This window comes from Ammodytes marinus (assembly GCF_949987685.1).
Source record: "Ammodytes marinus genome assembly, chromosome: 13".
NCBI classification, from domain to species: domain Eukaryota; kingdom Metazoa; phylum Chordata; class Actinopteri; order Uranoscopiformes; family Ammodytidae; genus Ammodytes; species Ammodytes marinus.
Genome location: NC_137217.1, coordinates 21,608,969 through 21,628,073, shown reverse-complemented (window position 1 = coordinate 21,628,073; position 19,105 = coordinate 21,608,969). Strand labels below are relative to the sequence as shown.

The 19,105-nt window shown below is 40.3% G+C and overlaps 2 protein-coding genes across 2 annotated transcripts; one reads left to right on the top strand and one right to left on the bottom strand.

The window, feature by feature from the left end:
- Positions 1 to 221: 221 nt before the first annotated feature.
- On the top strand, positions 222 to 12,374 carry LOC307259657 (uncharacterized protein). Its single transcript, XM_080039600.1, has 15 exons — positions 222 to 261; positions 1,462 to 1,566; positions 1,801 to 1,890; positions 2,398 to 2,552; positions 2,682 to 2,779; positions 3,112 to 3,221; positions 5,576 to 5,622; positions 5,935 to 6,033; positions 8,393 to 8,508; positions 9,548 to 9,684; positions 9,785 to 9,889; positions 10,195 to 10,314; positions 10,823 to 10,974; positions 11,623 to 11,720; positions 11,965 to 12,374. The coding sequence occupies exons 1-15, from the start codon at positions 225 to 227 to the stop codon at positions 12,104 to 12,106; spliced, it is 1,611 nt and encodes a 536-aa protein (XP_079895726.1). The 5' UTR covers positions 222 to 224; the 3' UTR covers positions 12,107 to 12,374.
- Positions 12,375 to 12,543: 169 nt separating this feature from the next.
- Positions 12,544 to 17,563, bottom strand: trpv6 (transient receptor potential cation channel, subfamily V, member 6). The gene is made up of 17 exons (XM_080039717.1): positions 17,458 to 17,563; positions 17,152 to 17,299; positions 16,935 to 17,032; positions 16,719 to 16,841; positions 16,196 to 16,336; positions 15,951 to 16,049; positions 15,627 to 15,802; positions 15,367 to 15,513; positions 15,197 to 15,276; positions 14,963 to 15,098; positions 14,690 to 14,776; positions 14,516 to 14,592; positions 14,254 to 14,419; positions 13,973 to 14,039; positions 13,567 to 13,835; positions 13,342 to 13,448; positions 12,544 to 12,963 (listed from the first exon to the last, which is right to left on the bottom strand). Exons 2-17 carry the CDS (start codon positions 17,280 to 17,282, stop codon positions 12,705 to 12,707), a joined length of 2,163 nt encoding a protein of 720 aa, XP_079895843.1. The 5' UTR covers positions 17,283 to 17,299; positions 17,458 to 17,563; the 3' UTR covers positions 12,544 to 12,704.
- Between the last annotated feature and the right edge of the window lie 1,542 nt (positions 17,564 to 19,105).

The window sequence follows — 19,105 nt, the reverse complement described above, 5'->3', positions numbered from 1 at the left end:
TTCCCCTGATCAGAGTCAGGGGAAGTGCTCGATTTTTTTTTATAGATTAGTTGAGTCATAGACTTAGTGGACTTTTTCTCTGAATATTTGTGGGTACATTTTTTTTCATTTTTTTTACGCGTTTAATCTGCATTTGTGTCTGCATGACAAAAGGTATATAAAGTGGTCAGGTCTCAAAGACTTCCCCGGAGAATCGAAAGTTAGAGAAACAGAAGAGAAGAGCCATGGAGATGGAGATGGAGATGAAGGTCAAAACTGAAGGTACAACAAGTCTAATTCAACCTGGTATTGCTTTATAATAATACCTTTGCTTATATTGTAGAACTGAAAATTATATGTTGTTTTACAAAAAAATTAATGACAAATACTAATAACACCCAAAATAAAAATAAATAATACCAATACATTTCATAGTTGAAAATATTAAGGGATTATACTTGTATTGTGTTTTTGTTTTTCAGGATGAATATTTGAAATACCAATTGTTATCAAAATATGTATGTCTGTATTTTTGTCTGGCTTTAGAGGAACCAGACCACTACGCTAAACTACAAAGTCCATCTGAGGACGTCTATTCAGAGGTTAATAATGGTGGCGCTTCAGATAAAAAAAGAGCAGGTACACCTTAAGTGTGTGTGTGTGTGTGTGTGTGTGTCTTTTCTGTGGAATGCACTGCTGAAGTGACCGATGACTGCATTATGGTCTCCATGATTTTACTATCATGTTCACAACATACAGTGGACAGTGAAGCGAGAGGTTGCACTGAAACTATTGGATCTCAAGCATTAGACATCCAAATATGGACTTAAAAGATCATATTTAAAAAATGAAGAAAAAATTAAACATATTGCTGACCAATCATTGCAGTTCTCTGCCCGAACATTCTATAAAAACAATGACTGTTGCCATTCAGACCGTTACTCCCACACCCACACAGTCCTGTCAAAAAGTCGACAGTAAAAAGGCTGCATTTTAAACTAAGTTTGATAATATTTATGAACATTTATTTTCATTACAATTTTTTGTAAACCTTTCTAAATAAATAGGTTTTGAGGTTAGCTTTGAAATGAGCTGCTTCTATGATTGCCAGGGAGTAACGTTTCAAAGTCTCGTGCCAGCAACTGCAAAAGTGCTATCACCCAACAGTTTGTGCTTGGATGAACACATTGCTTTGTTGCCTTCGGGAACAGTTTATGAAAAAAAGTATATGAAAAGCAACAATGTATGTTTTCTGGAAATTGTAAACAACACAATGAGATGAGTCAGCAGTAAAGGCAGACGAAGCAGGACCGGGTAAACAAGCTGTATCACAAATCCCAGGGCATTTCTCACCATGTACATCAAATTTAGGCTCAGCTAGGGCAAGGATGAAAAAGCTGTGGCCATGTGTTGAACTGGAAGGGGAAAAGGTATAGGCCACAGCAGATGTTTTCCAGTCTTAACTGATGTCTTCCTCCTCAGGGAAACAGACTGATGGAAACACACGTCTGTATCGTGCTGTGTGTGTTTTCCTCACAGTAATCTGCTTGGTTCTGCTGCTGGTCATCCTTATCCTCAGTGTGAAAAGTGAGTATCCGCAGCCATGCATTTGATTTAGTTTTTTACTTTTGTCAGTGTGGTAAAAAGAAATCCCTGCTGGCTCCAACATAAATTATATATAAAAGGAAATGGAGAATATATAAAGGATCACATTGATTTCATTCTGTTTTTGTCCATAACAACAAACAGCGATACAGGAATACAAAGGGTGTCCAATTGCATTGCTGCTGCCTGCCTGGACTAATTTTGCTTTTTTTCTAGTCCAAACTGGACCCTCGGCCTGCCTGGAAACCCCTTCGGTGTGCAGCTACACACGGTGCGAGACCCTCTATTCCGGCATTCAACCCAAAAGTGAGTGTGATGGTGAAAAATCACAAGGTTCAAACAAAAATAACACAAAAACAAAACAAATGCCGCCTTCTTAACAACCACAGTTCTGCTTTCAAATTTGTCCAAAATGGTCACATTAACAGGCACAGAGGAAGTTGGTTCATCTTGCTTGTTTTTACAGAACTGAGAATGTGGGTTTCTTTATTTAAGATTCAGCTGAATTTAATCAGCTTAATTTTTTTGTCATTATTTGCGATTGCTTTGTTATGGGGTCAAGAGCGTGCAGAGCGTTCATCTACTGATTGCAAGGTTGGCGGTTAGATCCCCACCTCCATCCCACAACAACCCCAAACAGCTCCTGTGGCTGACCAGCACCCTGAATGAATATGATGAAAAAATTGCGAAATGCTTCAGTTCGAGGCATTATATTAAACTACTGTATATTGCCACATCTAAACAGCATTGTTTATTTTATTCTCCTTCATATACTTTGGATTTTTTTCTACATTGATCTATTCCTCCTTCCAGATCCAGTTGGCTCTGGGCAGTGTGCTGATGGTTGGCAGACTTTGGGCCGATCGTGTTTTTTCCTGTCCACCTTCAGACTGAGCTGGGACAGGAGCCAGAAGCACTGCAGCGCTAGAGGAGGGACTCTAGCTGTGATTAGCAGCCAGGAGGTTCAGGTAGAACTGATGGCTGACTTCCTCCCCTGGCCTGGAACTAAATTAAATCATTAATTGAAAAAATAAATAAATAGGTGATCAATTACACAGTATATTTTTGTAAATGTCAATGGCTCTGTGCCCCTACAGAGTTTTCTGACTATGGTGGGAGATCTCAAATACTGGATTGGGCTGAGACAGAGGGAAGCCGCATGGACCTGGGTCAACAACACTGCTCTGCAAAAGAGGTGATATAGGCCAAATAATTGATTAATGATTTTCTGTGTGACTTTTTGATGGATTGACCAATCGCATCAGCACATTTGTTTTTTTGGTCGCTTTTTGTCTTGTTTTGTGGTCTCATCACTTTTTCTTTTTTATGTTGGGGAATTAGTTTTTGGGACCTCAATGTTTAATTCTGTAAAGATCAGATGCAAAATGGGTGGGTTCAAAATATAAAGAAATTAAACAGAAGGCGGTTTACATTTATCTTTTGCCAGCTTTATTCCCTCTCTGCTTTTTTGAAAACGAAAAACTAACTCTGAGTGTACTAAACAATGTTCTTTTCTTCTGTTTGCAGTTATTGGGCTACAGTTACGTCAGAAGGGGATTGTGGAATCCTCAGCAGTGAAGACCCACCTGAGAGGAACTGGATGAGAGCTCCTTGCAAAGACTATTCCTACTTCATCTGTCAACTGCAGCGCTGACATAATTTTTTATAACACAAGCATAAACTCCACCGTAACATTTCAAATCATTTTCTCATTCCACTTCACACTTTAAGCTGTAACATTCAGCAAAGACAGATGAAGAAACCTCTTAGATAATAGTTTTATATTTGAAGTTTGAAGAGCTTCAGTCACTTTCTTGTTGTATTTTGTTGCTTAATTTGTATATGTCAGTATACATTGTATGATTCCTTTTAATGCTGTATGCTTCTTTCACAAATAAAGGCAAATACTTAAGATAAGCCAGTGTTTATTCTTATATAAAAAAGTTCATTTAATTACATAATAAGTTGAAGGTATACAGTCATATGAAAAAGTTTGGGAACCCCTCTCAGCCGGCATTATAATTGACTCTGCTTTCACAAAACAAATATAAAAGTGCTATGTCTTTAACTTACCAGGAACAGCTAAGTACTGGGATGTTTTCCAAACAAAGATTTTTTGAAAAGCAGTATTTGGTTGTATGAAATAAAATAAAATGTGAAAAACTGGCTGTGCAAAAATTTGGGTACCCTTGTGGTTTTGTTGATTTTAATGCCTGTAACAGCATGTAAAACTGATGACTTTAAACACAAAGTTGGTTGGATTATGTTGTTAAGCCTTGAACCTCATAGAAATGTCTGTTTAATCATGAGAAAATGTATTTTAGGTGCCTAAATGCAAGTTGCACTTCTCTTTGACTCTCTGCTGAAGTGAGACAGAATGGGATCATCAAAACATCTCCCAAAAGATCTGAAAAACAAAGATTGTTCATTGTCATGGTTTAGGGGAAGGCTACAAGAAGCTTTCCCAAAGGTTTCAATTGTCAATTTCGACTGTAGGGAACGTTGTCAGGAAATGGAAGGACACAGGCACAGTGGCAGTTAAACCCAGGTCTAGCAGACCAAGAAAAAAACAGGAGCGGCGTAGGTGGAGGATTGTGAGAAAGGTTGCACACAACCCACAGATCACTTCCAAAGACCTGCAAGAACATCTGGCTGCAGATTGTGTATCTGTACATCGTTCAACAATTCAGCGCAATTTGCACCAAAACATCTGCTTTTTATAAAGACCAAATAACTTAATTTTTGTCTCATCAGTCCAAAGCATTTTCTTCCAATATGAAGCTGGCTTGTCATGAAATGAGCTTTTGCATACTCCATGCAACTGTATCTGTGGCGTGGACGAAGAAAGGGCTTCCTTCTCATCACCTGGCCATACAGATGTTTTGGTGCAAATTGCACTGATTTGTTGAACCATGTACAGATACACAATCTGCAGCCAGATGTTCTTGCAGGTCTTTGGAGGTGATCTTTGGGTTGTGTGCAACCATTCTCACAATCCGCCGCATATGCCGCTCTTGTACTTTTCTTGGTCTGCTAGACCTGGGTTTAACTGCAACTGTGCCTGTGTTCTTCCATTCTCTGACAACGTTCCTTACAGTAGAAATTGACAATTGAAACCTTTGGGAAAGCTTCTTGTAGCCTTCCCCTAAACCATGATAATGAATAATCTTTGTTTTTAAGATCTTTTGGGAGCAGTTTTGATGATCCCATTCTGTTTCACTTCAGCAGAGAGCCAAAGAGAAGTGCAACTTGCATTTAGGCACCTAAAATACATTTTCTCATGATTAAACAGACATTTCTATGAGGTTCAAGGCTTAACAACATAATCCAACCAACTTTGTGTTTAAAGTCATCAGTTTTACATGCTGTTAGAGGCATTAAAATCAACAAAACCATAAGGGTACCCATATTTTTGCACAGCCAGTTTTTCACATTTTATTTTATTTCATACAACCAAATACTGCTTTTCAAAAAATCTTTTTTTGGAAAACATCCCAGTACTTAGCTGTTCCTGGTAAATTAAAGACATACCACTTTTATCTTTTTTTTGTGAAAGCAGAGTCAATTATAATGCCGGCTGAGAGGGGTTCCCAAACTTTTTCATATGATTGTATATCTATAAATAAATATATCTCTATATATGTATACGTATATGTCCGTCTGTTTGTACATTTTTGTGTGTCTTCTTATGCCACACTTATTCAATATTTCAAATCAAACTATTTGGATTGCTACAAACTTGTATTACATTGAAAGATTAACCATTATGTTTTTTTTTTTTAATTTGTGTTTAACACTTGAACAAATGTCTATCACACACAGCATAATGACATAAAATGTGCTCACACAATTGCCTTCCCCCAAAGCTACTTCACATGTTTACATGTGGTTTAGGGGAAGGGCGAAGAGTCCTTTTTTTGATTTTGTGACATTTTGTGACATTATTAGAGTGACCAGTGTTTAATCTGTATTTGTGTCTGCGTGACAAAAGGTTACATAACGTTGTCAGGTCTGAAAGACTTCCCTGGAGAAACGAAAGTTAGAGAAACAGAAGAGAAGAGCCATGGAGATGCAGGATATCACCAAAGAGATAGAAGGAAAGAAAGAAGATGAAGGAGAAAGTGAACCAATGCTGGAGGTCAAAACTGAAGGTACAACAAGTCTAATTCAATCTTGTATTTATGACAAAACCATCCAAAGAGATGAATAAAACACACAAAAAAATATATATACTAATTAATTTAAAAGTTGCAAATATGATGGGGTTATACTATACTTTGTTTTCCAGGGTTAATATTTGTAATACATGTCTGTTAAAATATGTATGTCTATATTTTTGTCTGGCTTTAGGGGAAGCAGAACCAGACCACTATTCTAACCTACAAAGTCCATCTGAGGACGTCTATACAGAGGCTTATTATCGTTGCGCTTCAGTTAAAAAAAGAGCAGGTACACTTTCATATTAAGTTTGTGCGTGTGTGTGTGTGTTTCTTTTCTGTTTAATGTAGCCTTCTGCTAAAGTCACTAATGACTGCATGTTTCAGTATGCATACATGCTACGTTGCTGAGTAATCACGGGTATTTTGTCCTCATCATGGTCTCCATGCTGCTGTTCATACTATATTTATTTTCATGTTCACGATATAAAGTGAAGTGAGAGTTTACACTGCACTCTTGGATCTCAGGCATTAGCCATGTAATAATGCAAATATTGAATTAAAATATAATGTTTATATGTAAGAATATATATTGCTGTGAGTCAAGAAGACATGACGTTTCCAAGAATGTGGATTCAGACAGAAAGTAATGAAGAAAGCAGAAGCAAATTAATGACACTTCAAAACCACATGATCAGCATGTGAAAATGTTTCTGTTTGACTATTAGAGAAACCTATTGGAGGACTGTCTCAAGAGTTGGGGTCATTCTTCAATTTCAACATTGTTTCAATTCCTGTAAAGAATCCTACCGCTATGAAAAAGCTTTACTAATATGTTTAAGTCTTCTTTATTGCGTGAACAGAAAGTAAGATATTTTTTACATCATTGTCTTTAAAATAGCAATACCGTCTCCACAAAACTTAATTTTGAATAGTTTTAGAAAAAACTAAAATACTCAAAACATGTTTAAACGTACGTTCGGCCTATATACCAATAGATAACAATACATTATTGGAATATTTGCCTTAAAAATAAATGTATCATTACAATTAAATTAAAGGAGAGTAAGTGATATTGTCCTTTTAGCTAAGTTCCTGTCGGTGACAGCAGTTAGCAGTCCCCTCCCTGGACCTACATCAACACCACATGAACATGCAGCCGTCTTCATCAGATAGTGCCGCGATGGACAGCAGCGAGTCACCGTTTACGGGCACAGAGACCCGCCTCTTTATAGTGCTCTTTATCCTGATTGGATAAAAAAGAGAGGAATACTCAAAATTTGATCTGGCAATTACTGCAAAGCTGAATGACTGGGAGACCTGTGTTATGAACTGCGCATACTGTTTAAGTGATTCCTGTATAAATATAGAGTGATTTAACACGTATGCTATATTAACAAAAAATATCACTTACTTCTCCTTTAATATATTATACATTTTCTGTCAGTCGACTTATTGCTTCCCCCAAGCCTAAGTAGTGAGTAAGTAGTCATTTATGGTCAATGTTAGCTTAAAAAAATATTTGAAAAGGGAAACGTTGATTATTTAAATAAGTATTATATTATAATAATAATAAATAGCATTTATTTTAATAGTCAGACTAATATAAATTCCTAAGTAGCTATCATTTATATATATATATATATATATATATATATATATATATATATATATATATATATATATATATATATATATATTCTGATCCTTTTGTTTAAAATTAATTTTCGTTTTATATAAAATAAAGTAGTGAATTATGCCTCAAGTTATTCTTCATCTAGATAGCAAACTTTATGTTATATAAGTGAATAAATAACTATCTGCAATTTATAAGGTCCAAACTGAGTTAGGACTGGAAATTACGGCCATTACACAGGTTACATTTCGGCATGTCTCGGTAGGAAAAGAAAAGTTCACTCACTCAACGCCAACTGCTAAACTGTGGTCGTGTAGTGCGGGCAGCAGCTCCAGCACCCTCAGAACTTCCTTTTCCCACATTAACCAGCTCTCTCCATCTAGTCCTGGGTATCCTCCATGGTCTCCTCCTAGCTGAACGTGCCTGAATACCTCCTTAGGGTAGCCCCCAGGCGGCATCCTTACCAGATGCTCAAACCACCTCAACTGGCTCCTTTCTATGCAAAGGATCGGATCTGCCCTGAGTTCCTCATAAATGACTGAGCTTCTCATCTTAAGGGAAACGCCAGCCTTCCCCTTGAGAAACCTATTTTGACCGTTTGTACCCCTGATCTCGTTATTTTGGTCAATACCTAGCCTTCATGACTATAGCTGCTGATGGGAACGAAGATCCACCGGTATAGAGAGCTTTGCCTTCGTCCGTTGTTCCATGGGCAGGACGGATTCTGCATTGTTCCTCTTCAATCTGAAGTTGACCCTCCACACCTCAAGCTTTCAGCATTTCTGGACGGATCTCATCATCCCCGGGGCTTTGTCACTGTGGAGTTGCTTACTACCTCGGTGACTTCCACCAGGGAAATTGACAATGATTCCCCATCAGCTCCCCATCACCCTACCATAGAGGGTGTGTTAGTCGGATTCAGTAGTTCCTCAAAGTGCTCCTTTCACTGGCAGACTACCTCCTCAGTCGACCAAAATCATTCTCTGATTTATCTGAACTTCTCCCACACCCCCAGCTTTGCCTCTTTCACGGTAGAGGCTGCAGCCCTTCAGGCCTGTCGCTGTGGTACAGCTTCTGGAGTCCCCCCGGGATAACATATCACAGAAGGACTCCTTCTTCAGTCAGACACCGGTGACCACCACAGTGTTCTAGGGTTACCGCACCTTGATGCAACTGAGACCTTGAGACCATAGCTGAAATTTTGAACATCAACCACTCCCAACCTCCACAGGGATGCTAGAAAAGCTTGACGCAAGTGTGAGTTGAAGATCTCTCAAACAGGGGCCTCCTCCAGAAGTTCAACCGCAATACCCGTTCTGGCTTACAGGTTCTGTCCAGAGTCCTTCTCCCACCCTCTGACCAAACTCACAACCAGATGGGGATTAGTGGACGGATTTGCCCCTCTTTTCACCCGAGTGTCTAAAACATGTGGCCTTAGATCAGATGATCACAAAATGTAAAAGATTCAGCTATGACAAAGACCTATTATAACATAATTGTAATCTTATTCAATATACAGTGCAGTTATGTCCGAATAGATAGTAATACACATTCCTCTTCATCTGAAATATATTGTCTGTAATTGTTTGGCAAGCACAAGAAGCACAAGTCTGTAGCCTACTTAATGTTCTGTTTAAAAATGTCGACAGTTTATCTTGAGCTATAGTTGCCAACTTCACTTTCAATCTGACAACAATGACAGAAACTGTTTTGTCTTAACATTTTCTGACGCATCCAATCCAACGTTCCAAGGACAGTTTTAACAATAACATGAGAGTGTTTTGTAAATGTGAGTAAGTGGAGTATTAATAGACAAAACGCAATGATTGAATGATTCTGGGTTCCACAGTGTCCTGGTTAAAATTCCTTTAACTTCACAAATATTACTGCACTTTGTCTCTCTGAAATCTGAACTTCAAGAGTTAAATCTGTTGTTTTGGATTGTGGCGTCTCTGTGCCGACAGTATCTGTCTGTGTCTCTCACACAGAAGAGAGAGACAGTATAATTTTTGGGGAATTGAAGGACAAGACGAGCATTGTGCTCTATGAATGATTTAGGAGTCCTTCAATGTCATGTTGCTATGGCAATGAGACGGGAGGGGGTAAGAATGCTACTCTTGCAGGCGTGAGTCAGCAGGAGAGGCAGACGAAGAAGGACCGGGTAAACAAGCTGTATCACAAATCCCAGGGCATTTCTCACCATGTACATCAAATTTTGGCGCAGTTATGGCGAGGATAAAAAAGACCAATCCGGTGAAATTCTGTCACCTGAGTCAGAGCTATGTGTTGAACTGGAGGGGGGAAAAGGTAGGCCACAGCAGTTGTTTTTCCAGTCTTAATGGTGATTTGTGTTGCTCATTTAGAATATCTCTCTTAACATCTCTCTAACTGATGTATTCCTCCTCAGGGAAACAGACCGAGGGAAACACACATCTGTATCGTGCTGTGTGTGTTTTCCTCACAGTAATCTGCTTGGTTCTGCTGCTGGTCATCCTTATCCTCAGTGTGAAACGTGAGTATCCGCAGCCATGGATCTGATAGTTTGTTTTACTTTTGTCAGCGTGGTAAAAACAAATCCCTGCTGACTCCAACATTAATTATGAAAGGATTGTAGTTTTTCCCTAGCAGTGGAAAAATAAAATAAAATTGAGAAAATATGTTTGTGTATAGGATCACATTGATTTCGTTCTGTTATTGCCCATAACAACAAACAACGATATGGGAAAACAAAGGGTGTCCAATTGCACTGCTGCCGCCTGCGGGGCTTTATTCTTTTCCCTCACATTCTTGTCCTCCCACTCCTGCTTTGATTTCTAGTCCAAACTGGACCCACAGCCTGTCTGGAGAGAGAGGAAACTACAGCAGTAAACAAGCAAAGGCCTTTGACGTGCAGCTACGAGCAGTGCCAGACTCTCTTTACCAGCATACAACCTCAACGTGAGTGTGATGCCAGGTGTAAACAAACAAACCCTTGTTCAAGCAAAAAGAAGATCAAGATCAAATGAAAAACAAAAACAAATGGCGCCCTCTCAATAATCAGTTCTGCTTTCAAAGTGGTCCTAAATTGTAACGCTAACAGACATGGAGGAAGTTGGTTCATCCTGCTTGTTTTTACAGAACTGAGAATGTGTGTTCTTCTTTAATTAAACCAAGATTCAGCTGAATTTAATCAGCCACATTGTTTCTTCTTTATTTATGATCTCTTTGTTATGGGGACAAGAACGGTCATCTAATGATCGCAGGGTTCGTGGTAGATCCCCACCTCCTCCCCACATCAACCCTCAAACCCTTAATTGCTCCTGGTGGCTGAACATGAGTGCTTCAATTTGAGGCTTTATATTAAACTGTTGGAGGACATATATTGCCGCATCTAAACTGTGCTGTTTCTTTTACTCTCCTTCATTTACTTGGAATTTTTTCTGCATTGATGCATTCTTTCTTCCAGTTCTTGGCTGTCGGCAGTGTGCTGATGGATGGGTGACTTTCGGCCGATCATGTTTTTTCCTGTCCACATTCAGACTGAGTTGGGACGGGGCCCAGAGGAACTGCAGCGCTAGAGGAGGATCTCTGGCTGTGATTAGCAGCCAGGAGGTTCAGGTAGAACTAACAGCTAACAACAGAAACCATGGCTGTGTTCGAAAAGCCCTTCTAACGTCCTACTCATACTCATTTTGAACTCAATTTGAGTATGTTGTGGTTGTGTATGCAAGTTTGTGTAGGCAAGGAATGCCCAGATGAGTACTTGCTTCCGATAAGATTTTGTGTATAGATCCATAGGTTACTTTTCCTACTCAACTGTCCCACAATGCATTGCGTCGATGCAGAGCTATGATTACGTAGTAGCCGTCAGTGGCAGTTTCTTATTTCCTACTAGTATGTTTTTGATTCTAAAATTACATAAGGTGTAAAAAAATATAGAGCACAACATAACGTGGTAAATAAAGAAGTCCCAACAAGCACACATGAGTGTTTAGTGATGTTGTAAAGTTTATCTTTTGACTGTCAGCATAGGCAGGCTAACGCTAACCCTTGACTACCAGTGTTTGAGCTAAGCTAACCTGGGTGAGCGCCCTTTGCCCATTTCTTCATCAAAATTGCATGCACATTTAATTGTAGGGATTGTTTCTGAGACCTTTTCCTGAGCCGGAGAGTGAGGCAACAAATTAAAATGAAAACTGCTTTACTATTCCTTTAATAAAAAGTAGGTGATCAATTACACAGTATATTTTTGCTGTGCCCCTACAGAGTTTTCTGACTAAGGTGGGGAACATGAAATACTGGATCGGGCTGAGACAGAGGGAAGCCGCATGGACCTGGGTCAACAACACTGCCCTGCAAACGAGGTGATTCTCCATCAAGCCAAATAATCGATTAATGATTTTCTGTGTGACTTTTTGATGGATTGACCAATCGCATTAGCACATTTGTATCTAGGTGTTGGGTCGCTTTTGTCTTGTTTTGTGGTCACACCACTTTTGTCCAAAGGGGGTGCAAGAATAAACACAAACTGAAAATTCCTCGGAGCACCTTCAAAACAAAAAACTAACTTTGATTGTACTAAACAATGTTTTTTTCTTCTGTTTGCAGTTATTGGGCAACAGTTACGTCAGAAGGGGATTGTGGAATCCTCAGCAGTGAAGACCCACCTGAGAGGAACTGGATGAGAGCTCGTTGCAATGCATACTCCTACTTCATCTGTCAGCTGCAGCACTGTCAGAATTTCATTTAACATGAGCAGAGCAAAAACTCTGTCAACAAGCATAAACTCCTCCGTAACATTTCAAATCATTTTCTCATTTCGCTTCACGCTTTAATCTGTAACGTCCAGCAAAGGCAGATGATGAAAACTCTTAGATAATAGTGTTATATTTGAAGCTTGAAGAGCTTTAGTCATTTTGTTGATGCACTTTGTTACCTAATTTGTATAAAAACATGTCAGTTAAACAGCATTGTTTGATTCCTTATACTGTCTTGTCTTAGATGACTTTTTCACAAATGAAGACAAATATACTTAGGATAAACAAGTCTTTATTCTCATATAAAAAAGTTGATAAAGTCTAATTTCTCTCTCTCTATATATATACGGTAAATATACATATACATACACGTATATTTGCTACATATTTTTTTCTATTACTATAAAAATAATGCACTTTTTTCTATAGCATAATACTGTAAGAGTAATTGCACTGTGGACCACATAGGCAGATTGAACCATTTGAGTTTCTCATCTCGCAAGTTTGTTCATAAACATTTCACATGTCCAGGACTGTATGATGATGGGAGGCCTTCGGATGATTCACATCAGGCTCAGGTAGAATCTCTCCTCAGACATATTGGATGTCCCGGTCCTCCTCCGGCTCTTCCTGTTCCATCTCGTAACCCAGAGTGCTGTTGCGAATCACCTGCCAGCCAGTCAGAGACTTCCTTTTGCCAAACCCCTTTATGTTTTTAGGTCTGAGTTTGGGGGTTCCCGAAATCGAGCCCTTTGTTGTGTCTGTCTTCTCGTCCATTTCATCGTCTTTGGAGAAAGCTTTGATGTAACGCCGCATCTTTTGCAACATAGGATCGTTTCTATCCTCGACCCTGCAGAGAGACAACAAGTGGTCACAATGGAAATTCTCCCACAATGTAAACTATCCCTAAAGTTGAATGGAGCATTGGCAGCCAAAATATCCTGACTTTTGCTCCCTATGGGTGAAACTATTTTTAACAAATAAAGGCAACTACTTATTTATACTTATTTTCTACCAAAGTTCATGCATTTTTTGTTGATTCACATTAGAAATAGTTTTTGTCTGTGCACTTTTCGATAGAGAGAAGTGGGAAAAACAAGATTAGGTCATGAATATCCATGCACCAATGAGGATTTAAGACTGTAAATAAGGGACTAAATCAATAATACAAAATCAAGTTTGATTATTGCAATTTAGTAATTATTCATCATTTGTGTCCCTGTCTTACCTGAGATACCAGCGCTCCCTCAGACCATAGTTTAGCCCGCTCACACCAAACCGAGGCCACAGGCAGCGGGGCAGCCTCCTCTCCAGCATCAAAGTTGTTGCGACCACCTGCACAAACATTATTACAACTGTGACCATGTATGACATCCTAATGCACAGGTAAGCAAACGATGAAGGTGTTTATCTGAATTGACATTTCTGTCTCTAGAAGCATTATTGTCGTTACCTGAGTCCTCCAGAGCTCGTCCCTCTCCTGGGCCACCCTCCAGTGTGTGTCACTCATCATGGCTATCAGGAGATTGAGCAGAAGGATGTAGGAAACAACGGAGAAGGCGCAGTGCAGCACATGGACGATCGGAGGGGTGGCGATGGTGTGGTCCACGGGCAGATCTATGAGGCCCACGCTGAGCTCAAACTGGGAGAAGAGGGTGATGGGGAAAGAGCGATACGAAGGAATGGCCTCAGGCTCCTGGGTCATGTACACCATCCACAGGGCTGGGAGAAAACATGTCACAATAGTATGAGGGGCGAGAAGAAAAAGTCTAAGGCTCCTATATCAAGAATTTCCAATCTGACAAGCTTTGTAAGGTTTAAATATCTGCTTGTGCGTGTGTGGCTCAGAATATACTCACAGGTGGAGAAACCCATTAGCACAATGAAACTCAGCCAGATGAACTTTGTCAGGTCTCCAAATATAATCTAGGGGGAAATGAGACACATGGTATAGGTCACTCTGTCTGCCAAACACAAATAGGTGGACCTCAGAAACCTAAAAACAACAACTGAATACATCTGTTTTCAAAAACATTTGGGCACAGGTGCGCCCAACAAAGCTACTATTTCCGCATGACTCACATAGCTCCCATAGCAATGCACCACCATGTGTGTGTGTGTGTGTGTCTGAGTCGTGTACCTTCTGGATCATGATGACATAAGGGCCGAGCATTTCAAAACCTCGGGCGAAGAACATGACGTTGCACCAGCCGAGGACTAGACACACTGCCATGACCACATCCTCCCCTTGCACTTCACAGGCTCTGAACACACACAGCAGCACCACCAGGCAGGCATAGCCGATACTGGTACAAACAACAGCAGACAGGTTAAAGGGTATTTCAGAACAGTATATAACACTTTTATATTTTTTTATTCTGTTGTGATGTGTTCTTACTTACAGGATAACATGGAAGGGGCCTCCCAGTGCAGTTTGGCCAAAATAACGCCTGGCCCCCACTCTCAGAATATCAGGGATCTGTCGGAGAAGAGGAGACAAGAAGATGTAGCAGTGCAAATCCACTGTGTTGTAGCACACAGTATGTACTGTAAGAGAACATGTTTCATGAATTCACCTCCAGTAACAGGATGACAAAAGCTCCCAGGAGGCTGATGATCTCACCCACTAGCCGCAGGTTGTCCTCATACGTCAAATAACTCTCCTAAGGCACAGAGAGAGGAAATAAAGAATTGAATTGGTACTTAAAAAAAATGTATTTAAATGTTTTTACTCCAAGTAGATATGCTTTATTATTTTAATCCAAGCCTTTTTAAACAGATCATAGTTTTATGTGGTCGCAGTGAACTATCACATGCATGCCATGTACTTGTATGTATCTCTAACGCACTTGGAGTGTTTTCTGGACCCGGATGGTCTTGTCCTTGTCTGACTTTGTGTAGTTCTCTGGAGCGTCCTTTAGAGGGCGATATGTACAACACAGCGTGAAGGTCCCGATGTACAAGAGATACAGTAACATCAGCAGCCTGGCACAAGAAAAGGAGAGAAAAGGAGTCACACTCAAACAAGACTGGACATGTGCACAATTCTGATATTTTTACTTCACACTGACACTGAACTCTACCTGAAGTAATGTTTTCCGTACAAGTTCCACTTCAGACTAACCAGTTGCCTCACAGGGGTCACCTCTAGTATCCCTCTCGCCTGTGGAACAAACACAATCTGTTTTAATGTATTCTCAATGTCACATCAACTTCATCATTCTGTCCAACTATTATATTTCCTATATTGTACCTCTCTCTTGTGACCGCTCACGATGAGCTCCAGCACTGACATGTCGTCGGCCCATGAGTCTATCTCTGTCAGGTCGTACAGGTTGGAGGTCATAGGGCCCAAACTCCATTGGACTACACGCCTTTTATTGACCAGGTGCTGAAACGCCTGAGGGAGACAGAGGCAATCACAGCAGTGAGTTAAGGATTAGTGAAATAATCCGCTCCTCCTTTCATGTTGGGTTTTTTCACCCTGTAACCCCCCTCAAAGGCTTTACTCACCACAATGTTTCCCTCTCTGGCAGCCAGTTTAAAAGGTGTAAGACCTCGGTAGTTGGGCACCATGTCAAGTGGCAGTGACTGGTCCAGCTCTGCATCGCGTGCCATAATCAGGTCAATGGCCTGGCACGCAATGGTCTTGTTGGGCTGCAAAACCAAAATGTGAAGCACTGTGTTACCTAGACAGAAAACAAGGAGGGGAAAAAAAATAATTTTTTGACAAGAGACAGTAGGTCAAATAAGATATAATAGATCAAATATCAGGCTGGTACACATAGTATGTAAAATAATTGAGTAATACTGTACTCAAGAGGCAGTATTTCATACCACGGTAATCCTGGACCCTGGTGCTGGCCCCTGCATCGATTACCATGGAGATAATGTCTTCATTCCCCGCACACGCAGCAAAAGAGAGGATGTGCTCGCCTGTTGACCAAATGTGCCTTTTGAAAATCTCCATCTGTTTTGTGTCTCTCAGCCAGCACATAGTACATAACCTATTTTTTTGCATACACATTCGTTGACATTGTCATTCCACCATAAGGCTGCTAACAGTAAGCTTGCTGACTCACCATAGTATATAAGTCCTCCGATCCTCTTCCTGAAGTACAGACCTGTGACTCGAGGTGTAGCCACATCGCCCCCACGACTGATCAGATGATGGACCAGGTTGATGTTCTGATTCACCACGGCAATGTGCAGCGGAGTAACACCTGAGACATAGAGAGGGGAGCAGTGTTCATCTGTAAATCAGCTGTTTTTGAGGCTGAAATTCAATCAATGTTAAAAAAAAAAAAATTCATTACAAGTCAAAGTCTTGTATTCAAAAGTTTGCTTACGTAAAAGTACAGAAGTCTTTTGGGCAAAATAATTAGGGCACTTAAAGCGATACTGTTATGTTGTAGCTGGTGGCACCTGTTTTTCTAAGAAATTACAATGTGAAATGCATGTACTGTATATTTGAGGCCAAACAGAGAGATGAACAGATGCAGAATATACTGTAGAATGGGTTGAACGCCCCCTTTCTCTTTGTATAATTTCAACCTATGCAACACATAATGTACAAAGTAATTGTGCCTGTTTCTGTTTGTCAACCTTGGAAGAGCTCGGAGGTCATGGGCTCATTGATGAGTTCAGGAGCTCCGTCCATCAGAGCCACGGCAGCGTCCAGGCTATCGTTCATCACGGCCACATGAAGCGCTGTCTCCCCGAGAGCACCTGAGGGAGAGGATCACAGCTGAACAGGTTACAAATGAACAAAGCTGAAATAACCACACACTGAAGTTCACACAATTCACAGTTCACTCTCACCTCTCTCAAATATATTAATGGATGAACAGCTGAGCAGTTTCCTGACGCAACCCACACTGTCGCTTTTAGCTGCATAGAATAGGGGGATGTCATTTATGCTGAGGGAAGAAGGATAGAATACACATGTATTTATAAAGGTTAGTTTTAACATCTACGTGTAGACATAATTTTAATTCATGACATCAGTTGGAAATGGTTTCTTGAGTGAATTACTTACTATTTAGTGTGGAGCATAAACGTCTCATCCAAGTTCTCGTTCCATCCTTTCTTGTGTTGAAGGCGAAACCTCAGCTGGCTCCACCAATGGTTGAGCTCGCTCGGAGCGGATCGGGCCAGAGACGGAGCCATTGACACCTGATGTTTGACTGGAAAGAACAAATGACAAGGGGATGTCCACGTTGAAAAGCAGTGAAATAAATAATCTGAGAATCAATTACAACAGGCCTGAACCAGTATAACCTATTTATCTTTTATAAAATGCAATAAAAAATTTACTAAAGAACAGCAAGTGACTTAATCTTACCCTTAAACAATAAAAGTGCAGCTCCCCAACTTCAGGTGATCCTAGTCAGTCATAATACACAGGAAACACAAAAGTAAATAAATCAGGAACAACACTTCAAAAGAAATGTACCTGAGGAGAAGTGAAATCCCTGTGGCCTGTCCACATATATATGACCCAGCCATGAGGGAGGAGACATGCGTAGTGGGGTTGTGAATGGGAGGATGGGTGGAACAGCGGACAGGTAAGACAGAGAGAGTGAAGCTTTAATAAGTGGCAGGTCAGGGAAAGTTGTGCTCTCGCTGTTGGGCCAGGTACTCCTTTATCATGCTGATCTTAAATTTATGTTTTTTCCCCTGTCACCTTAAAAGTGAAGTGACAATGGTCCAGCCCTTTATCCCAGTATATCTATGTGTATTCACCAGGCCTGTCTGCATTCCACCAACTACCACCGAAACCTGCATGGCCACTATAAAAATCCTGCAACATCATGACATGTCAACACATTGCGGTCATTGTTTCAAGTGAACTGTTAAGGGAACCTGGGGCCTGTTTCAGGTAGCTGGTTTTACATACTCTGGGTTTAATCCTGCGCCCTGAGTTGGTTAACTCAGAGCGCAGGGTTGATAAGCAACTCTGGGTTTTCGGTTTCAGAACAGTGGATCAGCGTTGGGTTGAATATACTCTGAGCATGTTCACTCTGGGTTGAGGGCGTGCCTGTTGACTATAAAGAGCCATCATCAATGGATCTCTGATAACATGATCAAACATGGAAACTAAGCGCAGATCCTCCTACTTCTCCCCAGGGAATTGGAAATTCTAATGTCAGCTTATGACGAGCATACACACATTTTCAACAAAAAAAGCAATACCGCGGTGGCAGCAAGAGCGCGAGAGAGAGCTTGGCAGGAAATTGCTGATCAAGGCAATGCGTGAGTATTAATAAAATAAAATAAAATAAAATAAGAGGAAAGTTTAATATATTCCACTTATTCAATGTGTAAATTGTGTGTGTGTGTGTGTGTGTGTGTGTGTGTGTGTGTGTGTGTGTGAGACCCAGAGTTTCCACTAACTCAGAGCGAACAAACTCTGGGTTGCCTCAAAACCAGCTACCTGAAACAGGCCTCTGTTTGGAAATTGCAAGCATGTAAATCTGAACCCGGGTGTGTAACTTAAACCTGATATTATGGCACGATTGTCCAAGTTGCACTATTTCTGTCTCTGTAACCGTTGGCAGATTTTTCCAGGTGACACTACAATTGTTTGCTTGGTTAAATATGGACATGATGTATGACTTTCTGACATGTTGCATCCTGTGCACACCAAACTACTTTCATTCACAGTGATCACCATTGATGTGTCAACAGGAACGATCACAAACACGGTGATTGCTACATTACAAAGACCAAAATGATCATTTGGAAGTTGACAACATAATGTCACCTTGTTCTGTAGGTGGAAAACAAAGCTGATTGTACATTTAATTTGGTTATGGGCTATATCATTCTTCATTTTTAGGGAGAGTTAATTTGGCAACTGACTTGGGCAGTCCCTAGGCACACCGTGGACCCACATTTATGTTCCAAAACATTGAAAAAGTGTGTTTTGCATAATATGGGACCTTTAACCTAAATCACAGATTTAATTTCCACTCATATGAATAATTTGT

Excerpts from the sequence above, each read along its gene's own strand:
- LOC307259657 (XM_080039600.1), top strand. The coding sequence starts at position 225 with ATGGAGATGGAGATGGAGATGAAGGTCAAAACTGAAG. Across the intron at positions 3,222-5,575 it reads AGACTATTCCTACTTCATCT|GTTACATAACGTTGTCAGGT; the intron begins GTCAACTGCAGC and ends GCGTGACAAAAG. Across the intron at positions 9,685-9,784 it reads TGAACTGGAGGGGGGAAAAG|GGAAACAGACCGAGGGAAAC; the intron begins GTAGGCCACAGC and ends ATTCCTCCTCAG.
- trpv6 (XM_080039717.1), bottom strand. The coding sequence starts at position 17,282 with ATGGCTCCGTCTCTGGCCCGATCCGCTCCGAGCGAGCTCAACCATTGG. Across the intron at positions 16,337-16,718 it reads GACCTCCGAGCTCTTCCAAG|GTGTTACTCCGCTGCACATT; the intron begins GTTGACAAACAG and ends TCTATGTCTCAG. Across the intron at positions 15,514-15,626 it reads CCAGAGAGGGAAACATTGTG|GCGTTTCAGCACCTGGTCAA; the intron begins GTGAGTAAAGCC and ends TGTCTCCCTCAG.